At 41.1% G+C, this 23,395-nt stretch overlaps 1 protein-coding gene across 1 annotated transcript; it reads left to right on the top strand.

The window, feature by feature from the left end:
• Positions 1–256: 256 nt before the first annotated feature.
• Positions 257–22,434, top strand: LOC124150786 (mucin-5AC-like). Its single transcript, XM_046522859.2, has 7 exons — positions 257–441; positions 3,066–3,324; positions 4,229–4,370; positions 12,538–13,571; positions 15,995–16,223; positions 17,653–17,877; positions 20,704–22,434. Exons 2-7 carry the CDS (start codon positions 3,076–3,078, stop codon positions 20,940–20,942), a joined length of 2,118 nt encoding a protein of 705 aa, XP_046378815.2. The 5' UTR covers positions 257–441; positions 3,066–3,075; the 3' UTR covers positions 20,943–22,434.
• Positions 22,435–23,395: the final 961 nt, after the last annotated feature.

Below are 23,395 nucleotides of genomic sequence, written 5' to 3'. Positions count from 1 at the left end.
TTGTCACCCTCATTAGACTTCAACACACGTTATGTCATACAAGCACTGTTGTATGTGTTTTTAAACAGAAAAGAAAATATTCCTCAATTGAAAGATTCTAAAGCATTTACAGCCAGTTCGGCTGGTAGACGCCGCACTAATCCATTTGCAGTTATGTCCCTTTTAAACATCATTATATGTTATAAGGGATTACATCTCCGAGAGTCAATGACACAAGATTGTCGCTCTTCTGCCAGTGAAGGCGAAAAAATGAAATTCACGTGACTATGAGAAAACAATCTGTGTCAGCGGATATCACATGAAGCTTTACTGTGTTGTTTTCATAAACACTTCAAAACAACTAGTAGAAATGTGTTGATACGTGTATGAATATACGATCAATTGATAGTTGACCACTTGTCAACGTTAGATCGGGAGTTTCAGCGCTTCTGTTTCCAACAGGTAACGTGACTTCTCTACCATGACTGTAGGCCAGTAGATCTAAGTTATGCTATCTCATCTATCGTGTCAGGGGAACACGTTCTTAGCGGTACACACTAGGCAACTCGAGTGCGACAGCGCACCAGGTCACAGTCGGCTGTTTCGAAACGTGTTTATGGCCTGACACCAACATTTGACATCATCAAACTTTCCGATAATGATCGTGATTATAGTTTATCCACGGACTGTGTGTCGATATTGACATAAGCCGGTTGGATCAGGACATTCTTTTGAAATGACACTTGACACACCTTCACCAGCTTGTTTGACACTGCTAGACGTCCATGTTCATGTGTGTGTCACTGGGTGATTTCGGTGCTTGTTTATATTTTAGGACCCTTGGGTGCGGATTATCAGCAGTTTGTTCATTTAAGAACTGACTTCAATATGTTTTATGTTTATCAGAGACCATATATATGGGTATATGGTCTCTGTGTTTATGGACGTAAAAATGTAAAAATTGGTCTGCATGCACACTGTAGATTGGTACAGTTAGTTAGATATATACCTCCGTATAATGCAAAAAACATATTTAAGTCAATTCTTATAAATAATAACAATAACTTCACAGACTGCTTAAAAACTATTTAGTCCTTATGCCAAAAAACCTTAACAGTACAAAATAAGTGACATCATTCAGTGCAAAATTGCAACACAAGCCTCGCCTACTCCATTACGAGGCAATCAGTAAACAGTAGTCTGTTAGGAGGCACAATCTCATTAAAATCAGATCTTAGTTCTCGCTTCCGCTATACAAAGATCTGAAGACATCCCATTCGGGGTTACGTCAGAACGACCTTTCATCCGACCAATCAGTCCGTCGCTTACCAGATTATAAAATGTGATTTCTAATCATGCAATCTTGAAAACTTTAACATGGGGTATTCCGAACGATAGTTACTCGTTTGACGACTGAATCCTTACAATCTCGACCATCTTTTAGCCATTCCAGAATGTTTTTTTGTTCAGTTTCAAATTTGTAATCAAGAATTTGTCAAAATATGTTTCGAAGCGTAGTTGCCAATTTGAAATTTGTGCCGTAAAGCACGAGAAAGCTGCCTTCTGCTTGGTCATTCCATTGGTCGGTCAAAGTTCGCGCAATTGTAATGAGATTGTTAGGAGGCATGGCCTAATTTTTGTTTAGGTTTATGAAAGCATAAATGCAAAAAATATTGCTTGGTTAGCCAATCAAATGCCATGAAATCACTTGCAATTTATTTATGCTAATATGTCCTTGGCATTCAAAGGAATACTGATGTCACATGTTAGGGTGCAGTTTAAGAAACTCAAACCTACTTGCACAGATTATACTTGATAAATGGGAGTAATGGTGACCCAAAGTATGTATGTTTTCTTTTTAGTGTTATTATCTACATTTAGGGGTCATGATATTTTTAAAGAAGTTTCATGTATATAGTGCACCCTTTTCTTTTTATGGGGGATATCCTCTGGAGAGTGAATAAGACAGGCAAACAATGAGTATTGACTCTTTTTCTCAATGCAGAGACATTTCCTTGAGCAAGTAACACCAGAAATAGCATCTCAGCTAACCTGCACTGAAATATGCAAGTTAGCTCTTTATAAAACCTTTTATGACTATGAAAAGTGCTCGTTGTTTATCTGGCCTTGGGTTTGTAAGTTATTTTATTCATTTTATGCATAATGTCATTCATTACTGTTAACACCTATAAGGATGCATCGGTAGATCGTGATTTTTTACTTCTCGATACAAGTATCTATCACAGTCGCACACTTAGAAAGACCCATGAAGATCCGAGGTAGAATAGGTCTTCAGCAACCCATGCTTGTCGTAAAAGGCGACTATGCTTGTCGTAGGAGGCGACTAACAGTATCGAGTGGTCAGGCTTGCTGACTTGGTTGATGCATGTCATCAATCCCACTTGCATGGATTGATGCTCATGATATCAATCACTGGATTGTCTGGTCAGACTTGATTATTTACAGACTGCCGTCATATAGCTGGAATATTGCTTAGTGCGGCGTTAAACAACAAATAAACAAATCTAAGGAAAAAATATTGATTCTGACCTTAAATGTTTGCTTTAATAACTGTTCCAATAAACACTGATAAGTAGTGCAAGTGAAAACATAAATATTTTCATTCATTACGCCATATTTGACACTGCCAACTGTAAATCATCAGTGTGCCAGGTATATTTGGCCACCCTGTCTTACGCACCACAGATAAGAGCAGATGCAAGTATCGTGATACATATCGGATCGTGAGTAAGGTATCTTGATACATAATTGGATTGCACAGTTAGTGTATCATCCCAGCCCTAATGAGGATCCAGGTTTGAATATACCAGATCCTCCATTGATCAGAATTTGATGGGATTTGTGGAGTTTCAAGTTACAAAATTACACTCTATTTAAGACTGTGCAGGTGGTTATGAGGAGAGTGCTAGGGATAGTTTATCTTGAACACAGATAATGGAGATGGAACTAAGCAAAAACCATTGCAGCAAAGTGAAAAGGTCTTCAGCAACTAATGCTAGGTAAAAGGCGACCTTGCTTGACATTGCTTGTCATAAGACTAAGAGGTTACTAATGGGATATTGCAGGCCCAAGACAATGATAGAGGAAACTGACACTCAGTCACCTACATCATCGTCATCATCAACTTCATCAGTATCACCGTCGACTACATCAGCAGCATCATCGACTACATCGTCTCCATCCAGATCCAGTCCAACCACTTCCCCGACTAGTCGTACTGTGGTTGTACCCACGGCAGTTGCCAATTCCCTTCCACCATGTCGAGTGTGTGGGGAAAAGGCAAGTGGATTCCATTATGGAGTCAACACCTGTGAAGCCTGCAAGGTGAGGACAAAACATCTCTCGTTTTAACTTGGTCTTAATATTATAGGACTGCAATACGCTTATTAAACGATGCATATTGCAATATTATTTCTGTGTTTTGGTATTTTGGGTAATAAAATATAAAAGTTTCATTATTATTATTCTTTAACCTAAAATCTTCACAGAAATTCATTTAAGAATTGACTTATGCTTTGAATGAGTTCAGTGGAGCGTGCACTTTCATAGAGTTAGGGCCAAACTGTGTGAAGATGGGAGCTTGCATCATTTCACCAATACAGTCTTGTGAAAAACGTATGAATGTGAAAATGTGTCGTTCATACACCTATGAACATTATCATGGTCATGTGACCGACCACTCGTCCAGTGGGAAAAAGCGTGTATCTTGTAAACTGCACTTTAAAAAAATATTCACGAATGATGTTTTCCTTTGAAATTTCGGTGAATTTAATGAAATGTTACATCGGTGCACTGGTGCATCGTGAGATTTCATGCGACGATACTATACATGATAATTTTTTTTCTGTATCGATACAAGAGGATACACTTGCTAAAATGTTACAGTACTGTACACAACACCCATTTCATTACTTTACAGGACCCTTGTAATTAGTAATCGGTGGGGGGGGGTGGGTAGCCTAGTGGTCGAAGCCTTTGCTCGTCACGGCGAAGAACCGGGTTCGATTCCCAACATGGGTACAATGTGTGAAGCCCATTTCTTGTGTCCCCTGTCGTGATATTGCTGAAATATTGCTAAAAGCGGCGTAAAACCATACTCACTCTGAACTCATACTTTCTGAACATATATGGCTGTCAGTGGTGTCGACATTGTTACAACTGTTTCTCTGATTAAAACCATACAAACCATATTTTTTTCTGCTTGCTCAAATTCAGGTTTTTTATTCAGGGGTTCTTCCGACGAAGTCTGCAGCGTAAAGACAAATACAAGTGCTCTGCATCTGGCCGATGCAAGATTGGTATGGGAAGACGCAGCACCTGCCCATCTTGCCGTTACGAGAAATGTATCGATGTCGGCATGTCTAAGACAGGTGAGCTAATATTTTAAACTTCTCTTTAGAGAAACAGGCAGAAAATGAGACCCAACATTGAATTATTGAATTGATGCTCTACATGCCCAGGACTGACAAAAGGTATCACAAAAGGAAGGCGAGATAAAAAAGAATAATTTGGAATTATGATCCACAAACTTGAAACTCGTGAAGATCCAGGGAAGAATAGGTCTTCAGCAACCCATGCTTTACATAAAAGGTGACTATGCTTGTCGTAAGAGGCGACTAACCAGATCGGGTAGTCAGGCTCGCTGACTTGGTTGATGCATGTTCTCGTATCCCAATTGCGTGGATCGATGCTCATGAGGTCAGTCACTGTTTTGCCTGGTCCAGACTCGATTATTTACGGACCGCCGTCATATATATAGCTTGAGTATTGCTCTGTGCAGCCTTAACCAACAAACAAACAATCAAACAGACACAAACAGGAGTATGCAACATTAAGTCATAACCAACTTGACCACAGCTATTTTTGGACTAGTTTATGTAAAATAGCTAGATTTGGCTAGAAATACAACAAGCTTCAAATGTCACGATATGACTATCTCCCAATTTGATACATATCACGATACTCTGTTTATGATACGACCTGTATCACAAATATTTACTTTGAGGCATATTTGAGTGAATGTTAATATTTGATAGGGCATGCAAACTATTAAAAAGTCTTGATACTTCCTGAATATCTGGTCTCATATTTGAAAATACATATCTTATTGCAATCAGTACTATATATTGGAAGAAACTTGAATGTCAACAACACCAGCTACAAAAAGCACTGGAACAGAAGTTAAGTCTTAAAACTGTTCATTGTACAATGTAGATATGGCATAAATAGATAATGATCAAATTGTATATTAATATGTATGTAGGACACATTTTGCAAACAAAGTCATGCCATTGCTGTTTTAAATGTCCCATGTATGAAACGAAACAGGATTAAAATATGAATAAAGAAATGGTTAAGATAATTGTGTATTGCGTATTGGATCGTCTGAGAATGTTATCGATACATCAATGTATTGGTGAATCATTACATCCGTAACAGCGAGTTCCTCTATATTGTCACCAATCTCAGCCTATTGGCTGTGTCCATTCCTGACAACTTGTTTAATTCACTGGACAAGATAACACCATGGTTTTCTTGTGGTATGATCACTTTTTGAAACTTCCAACCAGTTGGTATTGGTAAGGCCGATATAGAACTTGAACTTATTCAGGACTCTTGTCTGTATTGTCCAGGTTGTCTGTATTGTTAAGGGTCATCAGGACCATTGTCTGTATTGTTGAGGTCATCAGGACCATTGTCTGTATTGTTGAGATCATAAGGACCTTTATCTGTATTGTTGAGGTCATCAGGACCCTTGTCTGTATTGTTGAGGTCATCAGGAGCATTGTCTAAGTTGTTGAGGTCATAAGGACCTTTATCTATATTGTTGAGGTCATCAGGACCTTTATCTGTATTGTTGAGGTCATCAGGACCCTTGTCTGTATTGTTGAGGTCATCAGGAGCATTGTCTGTATTGTTGAGGGTCATCAGGACCCTTGTCTGTGTTGTGGAGGTCATCAGGACCTTTATCTGTATTGTTGAGGTCATCAGGACCCTTGTCTGTGTTGTTGAGGTCATCAGGACCTTTATCTGTATTGATGAGGTCATCAGGACCCTTGTCTGTATTGTTGAGGTCATAAGGACCTTTATCTGTATTGTTGAGGTCATCAGAACCCTTGTCTGTATTGTTGAGGGCATCAGGAGCATTGTCTCTATTGTTAAGGTCATCAGGACCATTGTCTGTATTGTTGAGATCACAAGGACCTTTATCTTTATTGATGAGGTCATCAGGACCCTTGTCTGTATTGTTGAGGGCATCAGGAGCATTGTCTGTATTGTTGAGGTCATCAGGAGCATTGTCTCTATTGTTGAGGTCATAAGGACCCTTGTCTGTATTGTTGAGGTCATCAGGACCCTTGTCTGTGTTGTTGAGGTCATCAGGACCTTTATCTGTATTGATGAGGTCATCAGGACCCTTGTCTGTATTGTTGAGGGCATCAGGAGCATTGTCTGTATTGTTGAGGTCATCAGGACCCTTGTCTGTATTGTTGAGGTCATAAGGACCTTTATCTGTATTGTTGAGGTCATCAGAACCCTTGTCTGTATTGTTGAGGTCATCAGGAGCATTGTCTGTATTGTTAAGGTCATCAGGACCATTGTCTGTATTGTTGAGATCATAAGGACCTTTATCTTTATTGTTGAGGTCATCAGGAGCATTGTCTGTATTGTTGAGGTCATCAGGACCCTTGTCTGTATTGTTGAGATCATAAGGACCTTTATCTTTATTGTTGAGGTCATCAGGAGCATTGTCTGTATTGTTGAGGTCATCAGGAGCATTGTCTGTATTGTTGAGGTCATCAGGACCCTTGTCTGTATTGTTGAGGGCATCAGGAGCATTGTCTGTATTGTTGAGGGTCATCAGGACCCTTGTCTGTGTTGTTGAGGTCATAAGGACCTTTTTCTTTATTGATGAGGTCATCAGGACCCTTGTCTGTATTGTTGAGGGCATCAGGAGCATTGTCTGTATTGTTGAGGTCATCAGGAGCATTGTCTGTATTGTTGAGGGCATCAGGAGCATTGTCTGTATTGTTGAGGTCATAAGGACCTTTATCTGTATTGTTGAGGTCATCAGAACCCTTGTCTGTATTGTTGAGGTCATCAGGAGCATTGTCTGTATTGTTAAGGTCATCAGGACCCTTGTCTGTATTGTTGAGATCATAAGGACCTTTATCTTTATTGATGAGGTCATCAGGACCCTTGTCTGTATTGTTGAGGGCATCAGGAGCATTGTCTGTATTGTTGAGGGTCATCAGGACCCTTGTCTGTGTTGTTGAGGTCATAAGGACCTTTTTCTTTATTGATGAGGGGCGGTCGGGTAGCCTAGTGGTTAAAGCGTTAGCTCGTCACGCCGAAGACTCGGGTTCGATTCCCGACATGGGTACAATGTGTGAAGCCCATTTCTGGTGTCCCCCGCCGTGATATTGCTGGAATATTGCTAAAAGCGGCGTAAAACCTCACTCACTCACTCACTCACTTTATTGATGAGGTCATCAGGACCCTTGTCTGTATTGTTGAGGGCATCAGGAGCATTGTCTGTATTGTTGAGGTCATCAGGAGCATTGTCTGTATTGTTGAGGTCATCAGGACCCTTGTCTGTATTGTTGAGGTCATAAGGACCTTTATCTGTATTGTTGAGGTCATCAGAACCCTTGTCTGTATTGTTGAGGTCATCAGGAGCATTGTCTGTATTGTTAAGGTCATCAGGACCCTTGTCTGTATTGTTGAGATCATAAGGACCTTTATCTTTATTGTTGAGGTCATCAGGACCCTTGTCTGTATTGTTGAGGTCATCAGGAGCATTGTCTGTATTGTTGAGGTCATCAGGACCCTTGTCTGTATTGTTGAGATCATAAGGACCTTTATCTTTATTGTTGAGGTCATCAGGACGCTTGTCTGTATTGTTGAGGTCATCAGGAGCATTGTCTGTATTGTTGAGGTCATCAGGACCCTTGTCTGTATTGTTGAGATCATAAGGACCTTTATCTTTATTGTTGAGGTCATCAGGACGCTTGTCTGTATTGTTGAGGTCATCAGGAGCATTGTCTGTATTGTTGAGGTCATCAGGACCCTTGTCTGTATTGTTGAGGGCATCAGGAGCATTGTCTGTATTGTTGAGGGTCATCAGGACCCTTGTCTGTGTTGTTGAGGTCATAAGGACCTTTTTCTTTATTGATGAGGTCATCAGGACCCTTGTCTGTATTGTTGAGGGCATCAGGAGCATTGTCTGTATTGTTGAGGTCATCAGGAGCATTGTCTCTATTGTTGAGGTCATAAGGACCCTTGTCTGTATTGTTGAGGTCATCAGGAGCATTGACTGTATTGTTGAGGTCATCAGAACCCTTGTCTGTATTGTTGAGGTCATCAGGAGCATTGTCTCTATTGTTGAGGTCATTAGGACCATTGTCTGTATTGTTCAGGTTCTCTGTATTGCTGAGGTCATCAGGACCATTGTCTGTATTGTTCAGGTCATCAGCAGGGGTGGAAATTTAAAAAAACACTTCACTTGCCATCGGACAAGTTTAAAGACAATTTTCACTTGCCCTGATTTCATTTTCACTTGCCCGAATAATTTCAAAATAAAACTTCAAATCATCAATATGTGTTTATCTCTTTCATCACCGTAGGCCGGTTTTCCGGCCAAGAAACATCGAGTCCCCAGACACCGTAGGCCGGTTTTCCGGCCAAGCCGTAGTCACGTCAAAATAGTATATATTTTTATGGACCTACCTGTATTATCATTCATTTATTAAATCTATCGCATTTCACAATGTCTGAAATACGTGTTCCATTTCAATTTTTTTATCGATAAATTAAAACATTATTCACTGTTTCCTGCGATGTTATTGAAAATAAATTTCTCGGACACACATTTCGACAACGGGTCCAAATCGAACATGTCAAAGAGCAAAATAAAGACGTTTTAAACAAATCTTTAAATATATTATACAAAGTAATAAAAAAAATCAACAAAAATATATCTAAAAGTAATCAAACTTACATCTAAGTTATTATTTCCATCTTTCCGTGCAATCGCGTGTAATGTAAGTCAAATGACATCTCGGCTTTCGTCGCCTTGAATTCTCGGCTCGGACACGATGTTTAATGCAAAAATATATGCATGAAAAATCTTTGTCACTGCTCGTAACCTAGCACGATACATTCACGAAGTTCCATATTTTTAATATATATCGTGATTTCCTGTTCAGAATAACACGATTTAACAAAAATCTTTCGCCAACTTCTGAAATTTATCAAACACGAGCTTGGTATCACACCTGTAATTTGATTGGCTGCCTGAGGTCACATGCTCAAAATTGACCAATCACGAAATTTGTAGCAGATTTCGGCAAGAATAGCGTCATTTGAAACCAATTTTAATCCAATGAAATCGCTTGTTATAACTACGGAAAAAAAACAGTCGATGTTATGAAAGCGCGATTTCCAGTAGTTAGACATGTAGACAGTGATAGTAATTTCAAATATATTACTTGCCTCCGGACAAGTTAAAGTAAGTGATTTTTTTGCCCGACCTTGTATTTCTACTTGCCCCGGGAGTCGGGAAATGGCAAATTTCCACCCCTGATCAGGAGCATTGTCTCTATTGTTGAGGTCATCAGGACCCTTGTCTGTATTGTTCAGGTCATCAGGAGCATTGTCTCTATTGTTCAGGTTGTCTGTATTGCTGAGGTCATCAGGACCCTTGTCTGTATAATTGAGGGTAATTAGGACCCTTGTCTGTATTGTTGAGGGTCATCAGGGCTATTGCCTGTATTTTTTAGGGTCATCGGAAGCATTGTCTGTATTGTTGAGGGCATCCGGACCCTTGTGTGTATAATTGAGGTTGTCTGTATTGATGAGGGCATCAGGACCCTTGTCTGTATTGTTGAGGTTCTGTATTGTTGAGGTCATCAGGACCCTTGTCTGTATAATTGAGGTTGTGTGTATTGTTGAGGCCATCAGGAGCATTGTCTGTATTGTTGAGGGCATCCGGACCCTTGTGTGTATAATTGAGGTTGTCTGTATTGTTGAGGTCATCAGGACCCTTATCTGTATTGTTGAGCTTGTCTGTATTGTTGAGCCCATCAGGAACATTGTCTGTATTGATGAGGGCATCAGGACCCTTGTCTGTATTGAGGGTCTGTATTGTTGAGGTCATCAGGACCCTTGTCTGTATAATTGAGGCTGGCTGTATTGTTGAGGTCATCAGGACCCTTATCTGTATTGTTGAGGCCATCAGGACCCTTGTCTGTATTGTTGAGGGTCTGTATTGTTGAGGTCATCAGGACCCTTGTCTGTATCGTTGAGGGTCTGTATTGTTAAGGGGATCAGGAACCTTGTCTGTATTGTTGAGGGTCTGTATTGTTGAGGTCATCAGGACCCTTGTCTGTATTCTTGAGTCCATCAGGACCCTTGTCTGTATTGCTGAGGTTGTCTGTATTGTCATCATTGCTAAAAAAAATCCAATCTTACCTTTTCTGCACTCAGGATACTCTAATGCTTCAGGTGGCGCCTCATTCTTGTTCTGTTTGTTTTTAATTTCCTCCTATGACGTTTATTTCAAAAGAAAAACTCCCAACAATATTTCTTTAGTTATTTATAATGACAGACTGAATGAAAATGTTGTGTTTTTTAAGTTAATTAAAACAACAGACTATAACTTGTGTCACAATGGGCACAATTGGGAAATTTAGGTGCATGTTTTCAACACAAACAGTGTCCACTATGCAGGTTTCTTGCGTCCTCTGAATGGGTGTCATTTAGGGTTTGGACGAGTCCAAATTTACTACCCAGGTATCCGACCCCAAATTACCCGACCCTACAAGGGTACCCACTGCAGGTCTCAAGAGTTGGGAACAAAATATCCGATTGGGAATTGTTTTACGCAGTCCTGGCAAAAACTATTAAGATACATTTATCAAACGATCAAATCATGCGTTATCTTTACTCAAACATATACAGGGAATGAGTGCATCGACAGAAAGAAATGTGGCCATTAGCGACTTGTAGTAACCACTGAGCTATAGTGAGTTTTTGTCATTAAACAATATATCCAGTGACTAACCACGGGTCCGGGTAGACCTCTGGGACCCGGGTCCTACACAGGACCCAGCCGACCATCAAACAAGTGACGACTTTTAGCACTGCATTGTTCACCATATAATCATATTTATCTGTCATAATACACAATTTCAAGTATGCATATGCATTATAATAATGTGAACCCAGCCTTAGAAATTTGATTTTCTTTTTTTACAGGTTACACACAACCAAATATTTTCCCATAGACTTCTATAGTAACGTTATATTTTTTTTTAAAATAACTAAGCATTCAACAGCTATTACCTATACGTGTGTGCACAGTTTGGCCTTAGAGCAGCAATAAAAACAAAAAATTGACTAGCTTAGCCAGCTCCGAGTACCGGAAGCTAAACACAACACCCCCAGTTTCACACCAAATGTCACCTACTTGAAAATAGCTGTGGTCACATTCAGCATAAGTCATCATGTTGAAAAAGACAGTACTAAATATAGAAAACTATGGTCAGTTTTAATAACTGGATGGATGTACATTTAAAAGACATAAAAATCTTACACAATATCCTCCAATCACAGCCTGCAGATATCTCTCGATCTGCACTGAAGGCTCCCTACGAAAACCGCACTGTCCGAACTGGTTCTGATTTGGTGTAGTAGAACCTTAAGACTAGTCTTGGTGGTCCAGGGTCCACTTGCACAAAGCGATCTTAGTGCTAAGATGATCATAACTCCCATACTTTAACATAGGCTTACAATAGTCTTAGCGCTAAGATCGTTTTGTGCAAGTGAGCCCAGATCACTTGTGGAAACCTAAATTTGGTTGCTAGTCCAGCTTGAACAAGACAAAATTATTTACTATATATGTTTACATATTCTGTCAGTTTTATTCAGTTCAAATTTGTAGTAAATTGAAGCATTGAGAACTGGTTCAGAATTATAACCCTCAAATGCTACGAGTCAATGAGGGCTACCATCAGTGTAATAGTCTCAGGCTAACAGACTAGATTAAATTCGGAAGTCTGTGAACATGGTAAGTGTGTGACGGGTAAAGGTGAAATGATACACTGTGATGAATCAGAAAGATTTGAATATGCTTAATTCTTCAATAAAAATCATTCACTTTTGTTAAATAATCTTAACGGTAGGGCATCAGCAAGTTAGTACTGGTGAACATTTTGGCCTGTTCGGCGTGGTTTCATCACCTACAGGTCTCCTTGATAAGGCTGTAGCCCGTGGGGGTTCAAGGTTAGAATTGGTCCCAAGCAAACTGTGCTTGTTGGGTGAGGTGACTTACTGGATCAGAAGGTCAGGCTCAGTGATTTGGTTCATGGTATGTCATCATACTTCAACCGCATGGATTCTTTGTCATATTATCAATCACTGGTTTGTCCTCCAGACTCGATTATTTACAGGATGCCATCGTTTAGCTGGAATATTGCTGAGTTCAACATAAACCAACAGATTATTGTTGACACCACACATGTTAAATCTTTGCTTCAGCCATCAAGACTGGCCGATACACACATGAGAAGCGAACCCAGGACATTCTGGAGGTGAAACAGCTAGAGCTTACACAAGACCACCACCCTAACATTACAACAGTGACTCAAGCCAAGACTGTCGAGGTGGCTCCTACACCACTTCAAGCCTCTGCTACAGCTACAAGCACAACCTCAAGAACCAGAGGAAGAGGGCAAGCAAGATCTTCAAGTTCCAGAGGACACCCTACAACACCATTGACAACACCAAGCCAAGCCCCAGAGCTGCCCATGACACCATGTCCCCCTGGCACATCACCGACAACATTGTGTACTGATACAGCCCAGGAAACAACATCTCATACTGTCACAGCAGAGGCAACAACAGCGCACACAGCACAGGCAACAACATCGCTCACAGCACAGGCATTAACATCGCACACACCACAGGCAACAACATCGCTCACAGCACAGGCATTAACATCGCACACAGCACAGGCAACAACATCGCTCACAGCTCAGGCAACATCGCTCTCAGCACAAGGAACAACATTGCACACAGCACAAGGAACAACATTACATGCTCCCCAAGTACAGGCAACGGCTTCATACATTGAGACAGCAGCGGCAACAATATCACAGACACTTCTTGAAAAGGCAACAACATCACAGACTTTTCTAGCAGAGGCAACAACATCACAGACACTTCTTGAACAGGCAACAACATCACAGACTTTTCCAGGACAGCAAGCAGCAACATCAAACACAGCCCAGGCAGCACTTGTACACCAGGAAGGATTTGAATCATTTCCTTTCACCCCAATGAGTCCCACTGGTGCTGCATCCTGCGATCTGGAGCCACCATATTGTTATGCTACTACTTTGAACGATTGCCTTCCTTTGTTGCCCCTAGCAACACCAATGCCACCTACCCCAGAAGAGCCAATTGACTGTGACTCCATCATTGCCAGTCTGATCGAAGCTCACCATACATTCATTTGTTCCAGCACGTACATGTCCAAGGCATATCTATTGGAGTGTCAGAAAAAACATTTTGTAAGTTACGAATTTATCAGTTCTAATCAAGTTCTGATCATGATAACATCCGTCCCAATGATGGTCATAGGTAGAATAGGTCTTCATCAACCCATTCTTGCCCTAAAAGGCGACCATGATTGTCACATGGGGTAACTAATGGGATCGGGTTGTCAGGCTCTCTGACTTGGTTGATGCATGTCATCGTATCCCAATTGCGTAGATCGATACTCATGATGTCAATCACTGGATTGTCTGGTCCAGACTTGATTATTTACAGACCACTGTCATATAGCTGGAATACTGCTGAGTGCTGCGTTAAACTACAAACAAACAAACCAGTTTGTTTACACAAGTTGATCAACCAGTTATGTCGGTTACAAATGGCGTATGACAGTGTCTTTGCTCTTGGAAACCTGCCCAAAAATCACAACACTGCTTACCCGCGTCGTGAAAATGTCCAGTACAGTAACGTCAGTGGTGGTGAAACCATAACACTGCTCGTCCTCGTCGTGAAAATGTCCAGTACAGTAACATCAGTCGTTGTGAAACCATAACACTGCTCGCCCGCGTCGTGAAAATGTCCAGTACAGTAACATCAGTTGTTGTGAAACCATGACACTGCTCGCTGCGTCGTGAAAATGTCCAGTACAGTAACATCAGTCGTTGTGAAACCATAACACTGCTCGCTGCGTCGTGAAAATATCCAGTACAGTAACATCAGTCGTGGTGAAACCATAACACTGCTTGCCTGCGTCGTGAAATTGGCCAGTACAGTAACATCAGTCGTTGTGAAACCATAACACTGCTCGCCCGCGTCGTGAAAATGTCCAGTACAGTAACATCAGTTGTGGTGAAACCATAACACTGCTCGCCCGCGTCATGAAAATGTCCAGTACAGTAACATCAGTCATGGTGAAACCATCACACTACTCGCCCGCGTCGTGAAAACGTCCAGTACAGTAACATCAGTTGTGGTGAAACCATAACACTGCTTGCCCGCGTCGTGAAAATGTCCAGTACAGTAACATCAGTCATGGTGAAACCATCACACTACTCGCCCGCGTCGTGAAAACGTCCAGTACAGTAACATCAGTCGTGGTGAAACCATAACACTGCTTGCCCGCGTCGTGAAAATGTCCAGTACAGTAACATCAGTCGTTGTGAAACCATAACACTGCTCGCTGCGTCGTGAAAACGTCCAGTACAGTAACATCAGTTGTGTTGAAACCATAACACTGCTCGCCCACGTCGTGAAAACGTCCAGTACAGTAACATCAGTCGTGGTGAAACCATAACACTGCTTGCCCGCGTCGTGAAAACGTCCAGTACAGTAACATCAGTCGTGGTGAAACCATAACACTGCTCGCCCACGTCGTGAAAACGTCCAGTACAGTAACATCAGTCGTGGTGAAACCATAACACTGCTCGCTGCGTCGTGAAAATATCCAGTACAGTAACATCAGTCGTGGTGAAACCATAACACTGCTCGCCTGCGTTGTGAAAATATCCAGTACAGTAACATCAGTCGTGGTGAAACCATAACACTGCTCGCCCGCGTCGTGAAATTGGCCAGTACAGTAACATCAGTCGTGGTGAAACCATAACACTGCTCGCCCACGTCGTGAAAACGTCCAGTACAGTAACCTCAGTGGTGGTGAAACCATAACACTGCTCGCCCACGTCGTGAAAACGTCCAGTACAGTAACATCAGTCGTGGTGAAACCATAACACTGCTCGCCCACGTCGTGAAAACGTCCAGTACAGTAACATCAGTGGTGGTGAAACCATAACACTGCTCGCCTGCGTTGTGAAAGTGTCCAGTACAGTAACATCAGTGGTGGTGAAACCATGACACTTCTCATTATATTCAAAAGATTGCGCTGACTCGTGTAAAAACACTTTGAACCTGTACAATCTTTGTCGTTGACCTGACCTATGTCATTTGAATATGCCTTACTTGGAATTTCCTGCTTTTCATTTCATGGAAGTTTGCTGATTAGTTCAAAGGTAGGGCTACTCGCATTGATGTCATGACACATTTTAGGACAGGAGTCAGCCCTCGCATTAATTTGGTGACCGATTTACAGTATTCAGTTTTACGTCTCAGGACTCAGGACGTTATGGATGACATTAAATGGCTTACGCCTGTCAAGGTTCACATCTTTATAGTACCGAGTCATATTACATCACTCTACTACCATGATCTGCAGACAAGAACAGGGGTGGTTGGGTAGCCCAGCGGTTAAAGTGTCCACCGACCCATGTTCCATTCCCCTCAAGGGTACAATGTGTGAAGCCAATCTTGTGTTCCCTGCCATGCTGGAATATTGCAAAAAGTGGTGTAAACTAACTAACTCACTCACTCACTCACTCACTCACTCACTCACCAATTGTACCTTTATACCTGATTCATGAACTTGAATTATCTCCATCTCTTACAGGATGGGTATCAGAGTAAGGAGGAGATGTTTGGGTCGCTGCCGACATTGTCCCAAGACCAGTACATGGACATCTACGAGCAGACAGGGATGGACATTGACAACCGGCAGGAAATGATGGGTTATTTTGCCACCCACATGGAGAACGGAATAAGGAAGTACATCAATTTTGTCAAACTCATCCCAGGATTCACAGACCTTCACATTGAGGACCAGGCTAGTTTAGTTAAAGGTAACGTCTGTTGGTCAGCACTGGGGCTGTTACTAGAGAATCTCACCCTCGTGTCTTTTGATATCAAATATGGATTTTTTTCCACTTTTATGAATGAGTGTTGATATATTTGATATCAAAAGACACGAGAGTAAGATTTTATTCATCATCCAACATCATTCTTCCTACTTTTTCAGTTTGTAGACAGTAATAAACAGTGTCTTAAGTGTAAAAAGTACTGCTAACAGCTTCAATAACAGAGCCATTAGTGATGTCCTTTGATTGTGACGTCATGGTAACCAATGACGTCACAGTGGTCTGCAAAGCATTGTGATGCAACTTCTTTGCAGCGATATCTACAGTGTAGATATCGCTTGATCTCACCCAAGCGATATCTCCTGTGGGAGCCAGTTTTGGATGATAAAATTCACTCGCGTATTTGGTGAATCACACCGTATCCATTCATGAATTGAATTCATTATTCGTGGCCACTAGAATCAAATAATTATTTCTAAGCAATCATGTGCATTTACATACCCTGTACCTAACCATATCCATAACATATTATATGCATAGATTTCTTCAAAGACAACACTCTTATAATATTTACAGTATTTTACAGTACTGTGGTCACTGGCCATTGTCGTATTTGAGCAGATACTAGTACCTTGATAAGTGAAGTATATAAGTGTTTAATATATTATTAATAATTAACAAACCATGTCAAATAATTTATGTAGTTATTGTTTTTCTGAATATAACAAATAATACATCAACTGCTGACTTGTTGTTGTATTCGTGAATTAATATTCGCATTCGTTACGCTACATTCATGATACGACTCGTACTCGCCTCATAGTGTATTCATAGCAGCCCTAGTCATCACACTTGTCAAGGTAGGGGGTGGTCATGTGGTTTAAGCTTCGCTTGTCACGATGGGTTTGGGCCCCGGTTTGATTCAATACATTGTCCAATGAGGGAAGCACGTTTCTTGTGACCCTCATCACTCACTCACACAATCGGGCGGTTGGGTAGCCTAATGGTTAAAGCGTTTGCTCATTCGATTCCCAACATGGTTAATGTGTGATACATCTTCGTGGGGCAGTCGGGTAGCCTAGTGGTTAAAGCGTTCGCTCGTCACGCACAAGACGCCACATTTCATTTCAGGTGTCCCCTGCAGTGATATTGCTGGAATATTGCTAACAGCAGGCTTTCCTTCCACATTAAGCTGACACGCTGCGTTTTAACTGGAATACTGTTAAAAGCGGCGTTAAACCCCACTCACTCACTCACTCACTCACTCACTCACTCACTCACTCACTCACTCACTCACTCACTCGTCTAGCATTAATTTTACAAATGAGGAATAAGTTTAGTGTCCGTTAACTTATATCAGTAATGACATGTATGGAGGCCTGTAAGTTGTACTGTGCCCTTTTGCGTGTTGTAGCCTCCCGGTTTGAGTTCTGGCTGTGGGGCACCTTCTCAGGCTACAACATGGACCTAATGGTGGCATGCATGCCGAACGGAAAGTGCCTACATCGCAGTGAGATGTGCAAGATTTGGGACGACGACTTTATTGTTGAAACATTTCGTTTTGCACAAACTCTGAAAAAATTACCGTTACTGCCAGACGAATTTGTTATTGTGAAGTCTATTTGTGTGACATTTGCTGGTGAGTATATGTTGTTTTGTTGTTTGAATGCTTGGCCCAATGATGCAATCTAGATTTCTATCATATTTCCTTGTCAATAGCGTAGAGATTCTCCCCCGAGTGTCTTTTGATACCAAATATATCTACACGAGTCAATAAACGTTTATTAGACCCGTGAAGATCCGGGGTAGAATAGGTCTTTAGCAACCCATCCTTGCCGTAAAAGGTGACTATGCTTGTCATAAGAAGCAACTAAGGGGATGGGGTGGTCAGACTCGCTGTCTTGGTTGATGCATGTCATTGTATCCCAATTGCGTGGATCGATGTTCATGATGTCAATCACTGGACTGTCTGGTCCAGACGCAGTTATTTACAGACTGCCATCATATAACTGGAATATTGTTGAGTGCGACGTTAAACAACAAACAAACAAACAATAAAACTTTGAGGCTTGCCTGACTATCAGATTCTATTTATCATCTGAAACCATTCCAACTTCATTAGTTTGTAAATAGTAATAACCAGTGTCTTAAGTCTTAAAAGTACAGCTAACCATCTTCTGTGGCAGAGATGTCATTTGATTGTGACCTCATGGTAGATGGTGACATCACCATTGTCTGCAAAAGCATTGTGATGCAATTTCACCCAGAACAGATCCCCAGTTGCTCATGTTTGTCATTGAGAGGAGTAATATGGGGATCAGGTGGTCATCTTTGTGACTTGTCGGACTTTGTACCATCATACATGAGGATTCTTAGTTATAATTGGTCCCTGACCTAGTAAGTCGTAAGAGACGACTTAAAGGACCAGGTGGTCAGACTTGGTAAATTGGTTTATGGCATGTCCACATATCCTGTCTACATATTGGTTGAGATTCATGTGTGTGTATCTTTGTGTGCAGATTGGTGTGAGTTGAGATACATGTGTGTGTATCTTTGTCTGTGTGCAGATTGGTGTGAGTTGAGATTCATGTGTGTGTATCTTTGTCTGTGTGCAGACCGGTGTGAGTTGAGATTCATGTGTGTGTATCTTTGTCTGTGTGCAGATCGGTGTGAGTTGAGATTCATGTGTGTGTATCTTTATCTGTGTGCAGACCTGTGTGAGTTGAGATTCATGTGTGTGTATCTTTGTGTGCAGACCGGTGTGAGTTGAGATACATGTGTGTGTATCTTTGTGTGCAGATTGGTGTGAGTTGAGATTCTTGTGTGTGTATCTTTGTCTGTGTGGAGACCAGTGTGAGTTGAGATTCATGTGTGTGTATCTTTGTGTGCAGATTGGTGTGAGTTGAGATACATGTGTGTGTATCTTTGTTTGTATGCAGAACGGTGTGAGTTGAGATTCATTTGTGTGTATCTTTGTCTGTGTGCAGATTGGTGTGAGTTGAGATTCATGTGTGTGTATCTTTTGATGCAAATTGGTGTGAGTTGAGATACATGTGTGTGTATCTTTGTGTGCAGATTGGTGTGAGTTGAGATTCTTGTGTGTGTATCTTTGTCTGTGTGCAGACCGGTGTGAGTTGAGATTCATGTGTGTGTATCTTTGTCTGTGTGCAGACCGGGGTGAGTTGAGATTCATGTGTGTGTATCTTTGTCTGTGTGCAGACCGGTGTGAATTGAGATTCATCTGTTTGTATGTTTGTCTGTGTGAAGATTGGTGTGAGTTGAGATTCATGTGTGTGTATCTTTGTCTGTGTGCAGACCGGTGTGAGTTGACATTAATGTGTGTTTTCTTTGTCTGTATGCAGACCGGTGTGAGTTGAGATTCATGTGTGTGTATCTGTGTCTGTGTGCAGATTGGTGTGAGTTGAGATTCATGTGTGTATCTTTATCTGTGTGCAGACCGGTGTGAGTTGAGATTCATGTGTGTGTATCTGTGTCTGTATGCAGACCGGTGTGAGTTGAGATTCATGTATGTGTATCTTTATCTGTGTGCAGACCTGTGTGAGTTGAGATTCATGTATGTGTATCTTTGTCTGTGTGCAGACCGGTGTGAGTTGAGATTCATGTGTGTGTATCTTTATCTGTGTGCAGACCGGTGTGAGTTGAGATTCATGTGTGTGTATCTTTGTCTGTGTGGAGACCGGTGTGAGTTGAGATTCATGTGTGTGTATCTGTGTCTGTGTGCAGACCGGTGTGAGTTGAGATTCATGTGTGTGTATCTTTGTCTGTGTGCAGACCGGTGTGAGTTGAGATTCATGTATGTGTATCTTTGTCTGTGTGCAGACCGGTGTGAGTTGAGATTCATGTATGTGTATCTTTGTCTGTGTGCAGACCGGTTTGAGTTGAGATACATGTGTGTGTATCTTTGTCTGTGTGCAGACTGGTGTGAGTTGAGATTCATGTATGTGTATCTTTATCTGTGTGCAGACCGGTGTGAGTTGAGATTCATGTGTGTGTATCTTTATCTGTGTGCAGACCGGTGTGAGTTGAGATTCATGTGTGTGTATCTTTATCTGTGTGCAGACCGGTGTGAGTTGAGATTCATGTGTGTATCTTTGTCTGTGTGGAGACCGGTGTGAGTTGAGATTCATGTGTGTATCTTTGTATGTGTGCAGATCGGTGTGAGTTGAGATTCATGTGGGTATCTTTGTTTGTCTACAGACCGGTGTGAGTTGAGATTAATGTGTGTGTATCTTTGTCTGTGTGCAGATTGGTGTGAGTTGAGATTCATGTATGTGTATCTTTGTCTGTGTGCAGATCGGTGTGAGTTGAGATTCTTGTGTGTGTATCTGTGTCTGTGTGCAGATCGGTGTGAGTTGAGATTCTTGTGTGTGTATCTGTGTCTGTGTGCAGACCGGTGTGAATTGAGATTCATGTGTGTGTATTTGTTTTCTCTATCTGTCTACAGACCGGTCTGTGTTGAAGGATCGTGCAATGGTGGAGCAGATACAGTGGCGCCTTGTCCAGTGCTTCCTGCACCTTCTCAAGAAGAACCACAAATCAGAAAAGGGGTTATTTGCCAAGGTCATGGACAGAATTATGGAACTGCGAACTCTTACGGAATTGAATAACAAACTTGCCCGAAAAATGCATATATGGCCAGCCATACAACAGAGTCCATTGTTGGTAGAAATGATTTCTATGTGAAGAATACAAGAATCAGGACATCCATAATTCCAGAACCTAATGTGGCTGGTATGTGCTTCTGACATTCCACACAAATGGTGTTTCTTTGTATGGTTTTGTGTGCGTTTTCAATCATCTGTATTGACATTGTCAATTCTTCACAGGTTTGAATACACCTCCAATAACCATGAATATGGATATATAAGTATGCAAATTAGATAGTGGAAGTGGAAGTGGGACTTTTTTCGCCGGTGAACATGAGCAGGTGTTTTCAAACAACATGGATTCCTTTGATGTTGGAGACAATGTTTTAATAGATCAAAGGGGAGGTGCTACAGTGATACCAGTGTTGCCAAATGGATATTTCAGGTTACAGGTTGATGGTACCGAATTTGATTTTGACTGTGATGAATGCAGATTATCCAAAATTCCCTGTGACCAACATTTCGTCATCAAAACACCATCGTCGAGAACGGCGAAGCCTAACGATGCCTGAAGTAGATTTGTCGCTGCTGAGGACGGCATGATTGATAGCGTGATCCTTGACAGTCAAAACAGAAACACAGCCAAGAAAACTGTTTGATAACTTTCGAAAAAAGTCCAAAATGAATTTTGCCAAAGGCATGAAATACACCCAAACAAACTAGACACACTTCTATGCAAGTTTATGTAAGTGTTTGAAAAACAAATGGGGAAAATTATGAACCAAACTGTCTCCACCAGGTTTCAGCATCAAGAGATCACCACAATGCAAAGGGTCTGGCTTTCCCTCACGTCACCCTTTGAATTTTCAAGATCACGGGAGGTTTTAGATGGGAGGAAAATTTAACTGAAGAATAAAGGGTATGGCAACGTACCGAGGAGAACTGATCCAATTAGGGATACAGAGATCGAATCCCTGTGGCAGTCTTGATCCGTTGGAATTAGTATTTCGATGAGCATAATATACTGTCTATGGATCTACAACACAATCCCTTTTTAAATTTTGTGTCAATGATCACTAAAACATGTGTTGGGGGATGTAATATCTTGAAGTTTCCACGAAACAAGTAAAGAATAAGTCTGGTGAGAATCCTCGTGATTGTCATATCGTAAGGCCCAAAATGTCTAATGTTGCTGATCTCTCTCGGTGCCCTGTGCAGGTATACAGGTGGTATGCATCTTTAGAGATGGTGATCCCTTTTAAGTCGCCAGTCAGCACTCTCCGATTATACCGGTAAATGTTTCTGGTGGTATCAACACTATGTTTGATGGCAACATTACTGGTGGAAACATAACGATTAATGACGCTGACTAAAGCATAATGCGACCTCTCTACCATGAGACATCCTCAAGTGAGAGTGCAGGTTGATTTGAAAGATAAATATCAGTGAAATTATGCCAGAAATAGGATCAAATGGCACAGAATCGTTGTTGTTACCGTCATTAAAGTTTCAATTATTCTACAAAACTCTGTTCAAGTATTTTGTTTTAAATAGTTAATAGGCTGCTTATTTTGGTTCACACGGAAATGGAAAACATATCACTACGCACAATTTATATGTAAGATTTTCGACAAGTTTCTGATTTTAATTTTGATGCATTTATTTCTTCAAATTTTGAGGAAAAAAACCAAGATGTTCGATATTGACCTAATATGAGACCATATACTGTCAGTAACAGCCATCTTGGATTTTCCACCCCCCACCCCTCTCACATATTTCACATGTAAATGCTGGTGCCGAAATTCGTTTTTTGACACTGTTTTGTGTTTTACTATTATTAATTGTGATGTTCAAGGACATTATCTGTTTTTAGATCACGTTCGTGGCTCTATTGATAAAGATTATCATTAAAATTTTCAACCAGGTTTGGCCGCTAAGGTTTGAAGAGTGGTCTCCCTTTGACATCAGCAATGGCAATAGCTGGTAGCATCGATGAGGAAATCTTTGATTAAAGGCAAAATGTACAAAATGGATACCAGAGAGTGTAAACGTTTTGGCATAATAAATTTGTTATGGTGTCTTTAGTTGCCGTATACGGTGTCATATTAGGTTAGCAGAAAAATATTGGGCGAAGCTGACTAATAACCGTTGTAGTAGTGACTGGTCTGGTCAAATAATTAAATGAGGCTTTGTATAATAATATTTTCTAGGCTATGTATATGATATATTGCCTGGGTTTGGTTGCCCTAACTAAAGGCAAAACTTTGAGTAGGGTTCCAATGTATGGCCAAAGATAATGTTACTTTGTGGTAAAGACAGACTACAGTGAGCACTAAGGACTGATGTTAGAACAATTCTTGTCTCATTCTGTGGATAACTGATATGATTTTGACGATCACTGGTGCTACTACTGGTGGACCAGGTTTACCTAGATGATAGATCTGGTAATAAGAATGGAGATTGATAGAGTGTTCTCGTGTTCATGTGTTCATGTTTCAACCATAAGTGCAATTGAAGTGAACATCTTGAAGTTCATGGTTTGTTTTGCTT

The sequence above is a fragment of the Haliotis rufescens genome, unplaced genomic scaffold (genome assembly GCF_023055435.1).
Source record: "Haliotis rufescens isolate VD_foot unplaced genomic scaffold, xgHalRufe1.0.p SCAF_6, whole genome shotgun sequence".
In the NCBI taxonomy this organism is placed as follows: domain Eukaryota; kingdom Metazoa; phylum Mollusca; class Gastropoda; order Lepetellida; family Haliotidae; genus Haliotis; species Haliotis rufescens.
The sequence above is the reverse complement of the archived record's forward strand: the minus strand, read 5'-3'. Positions and strand labels throughout refer to the sequence as shown.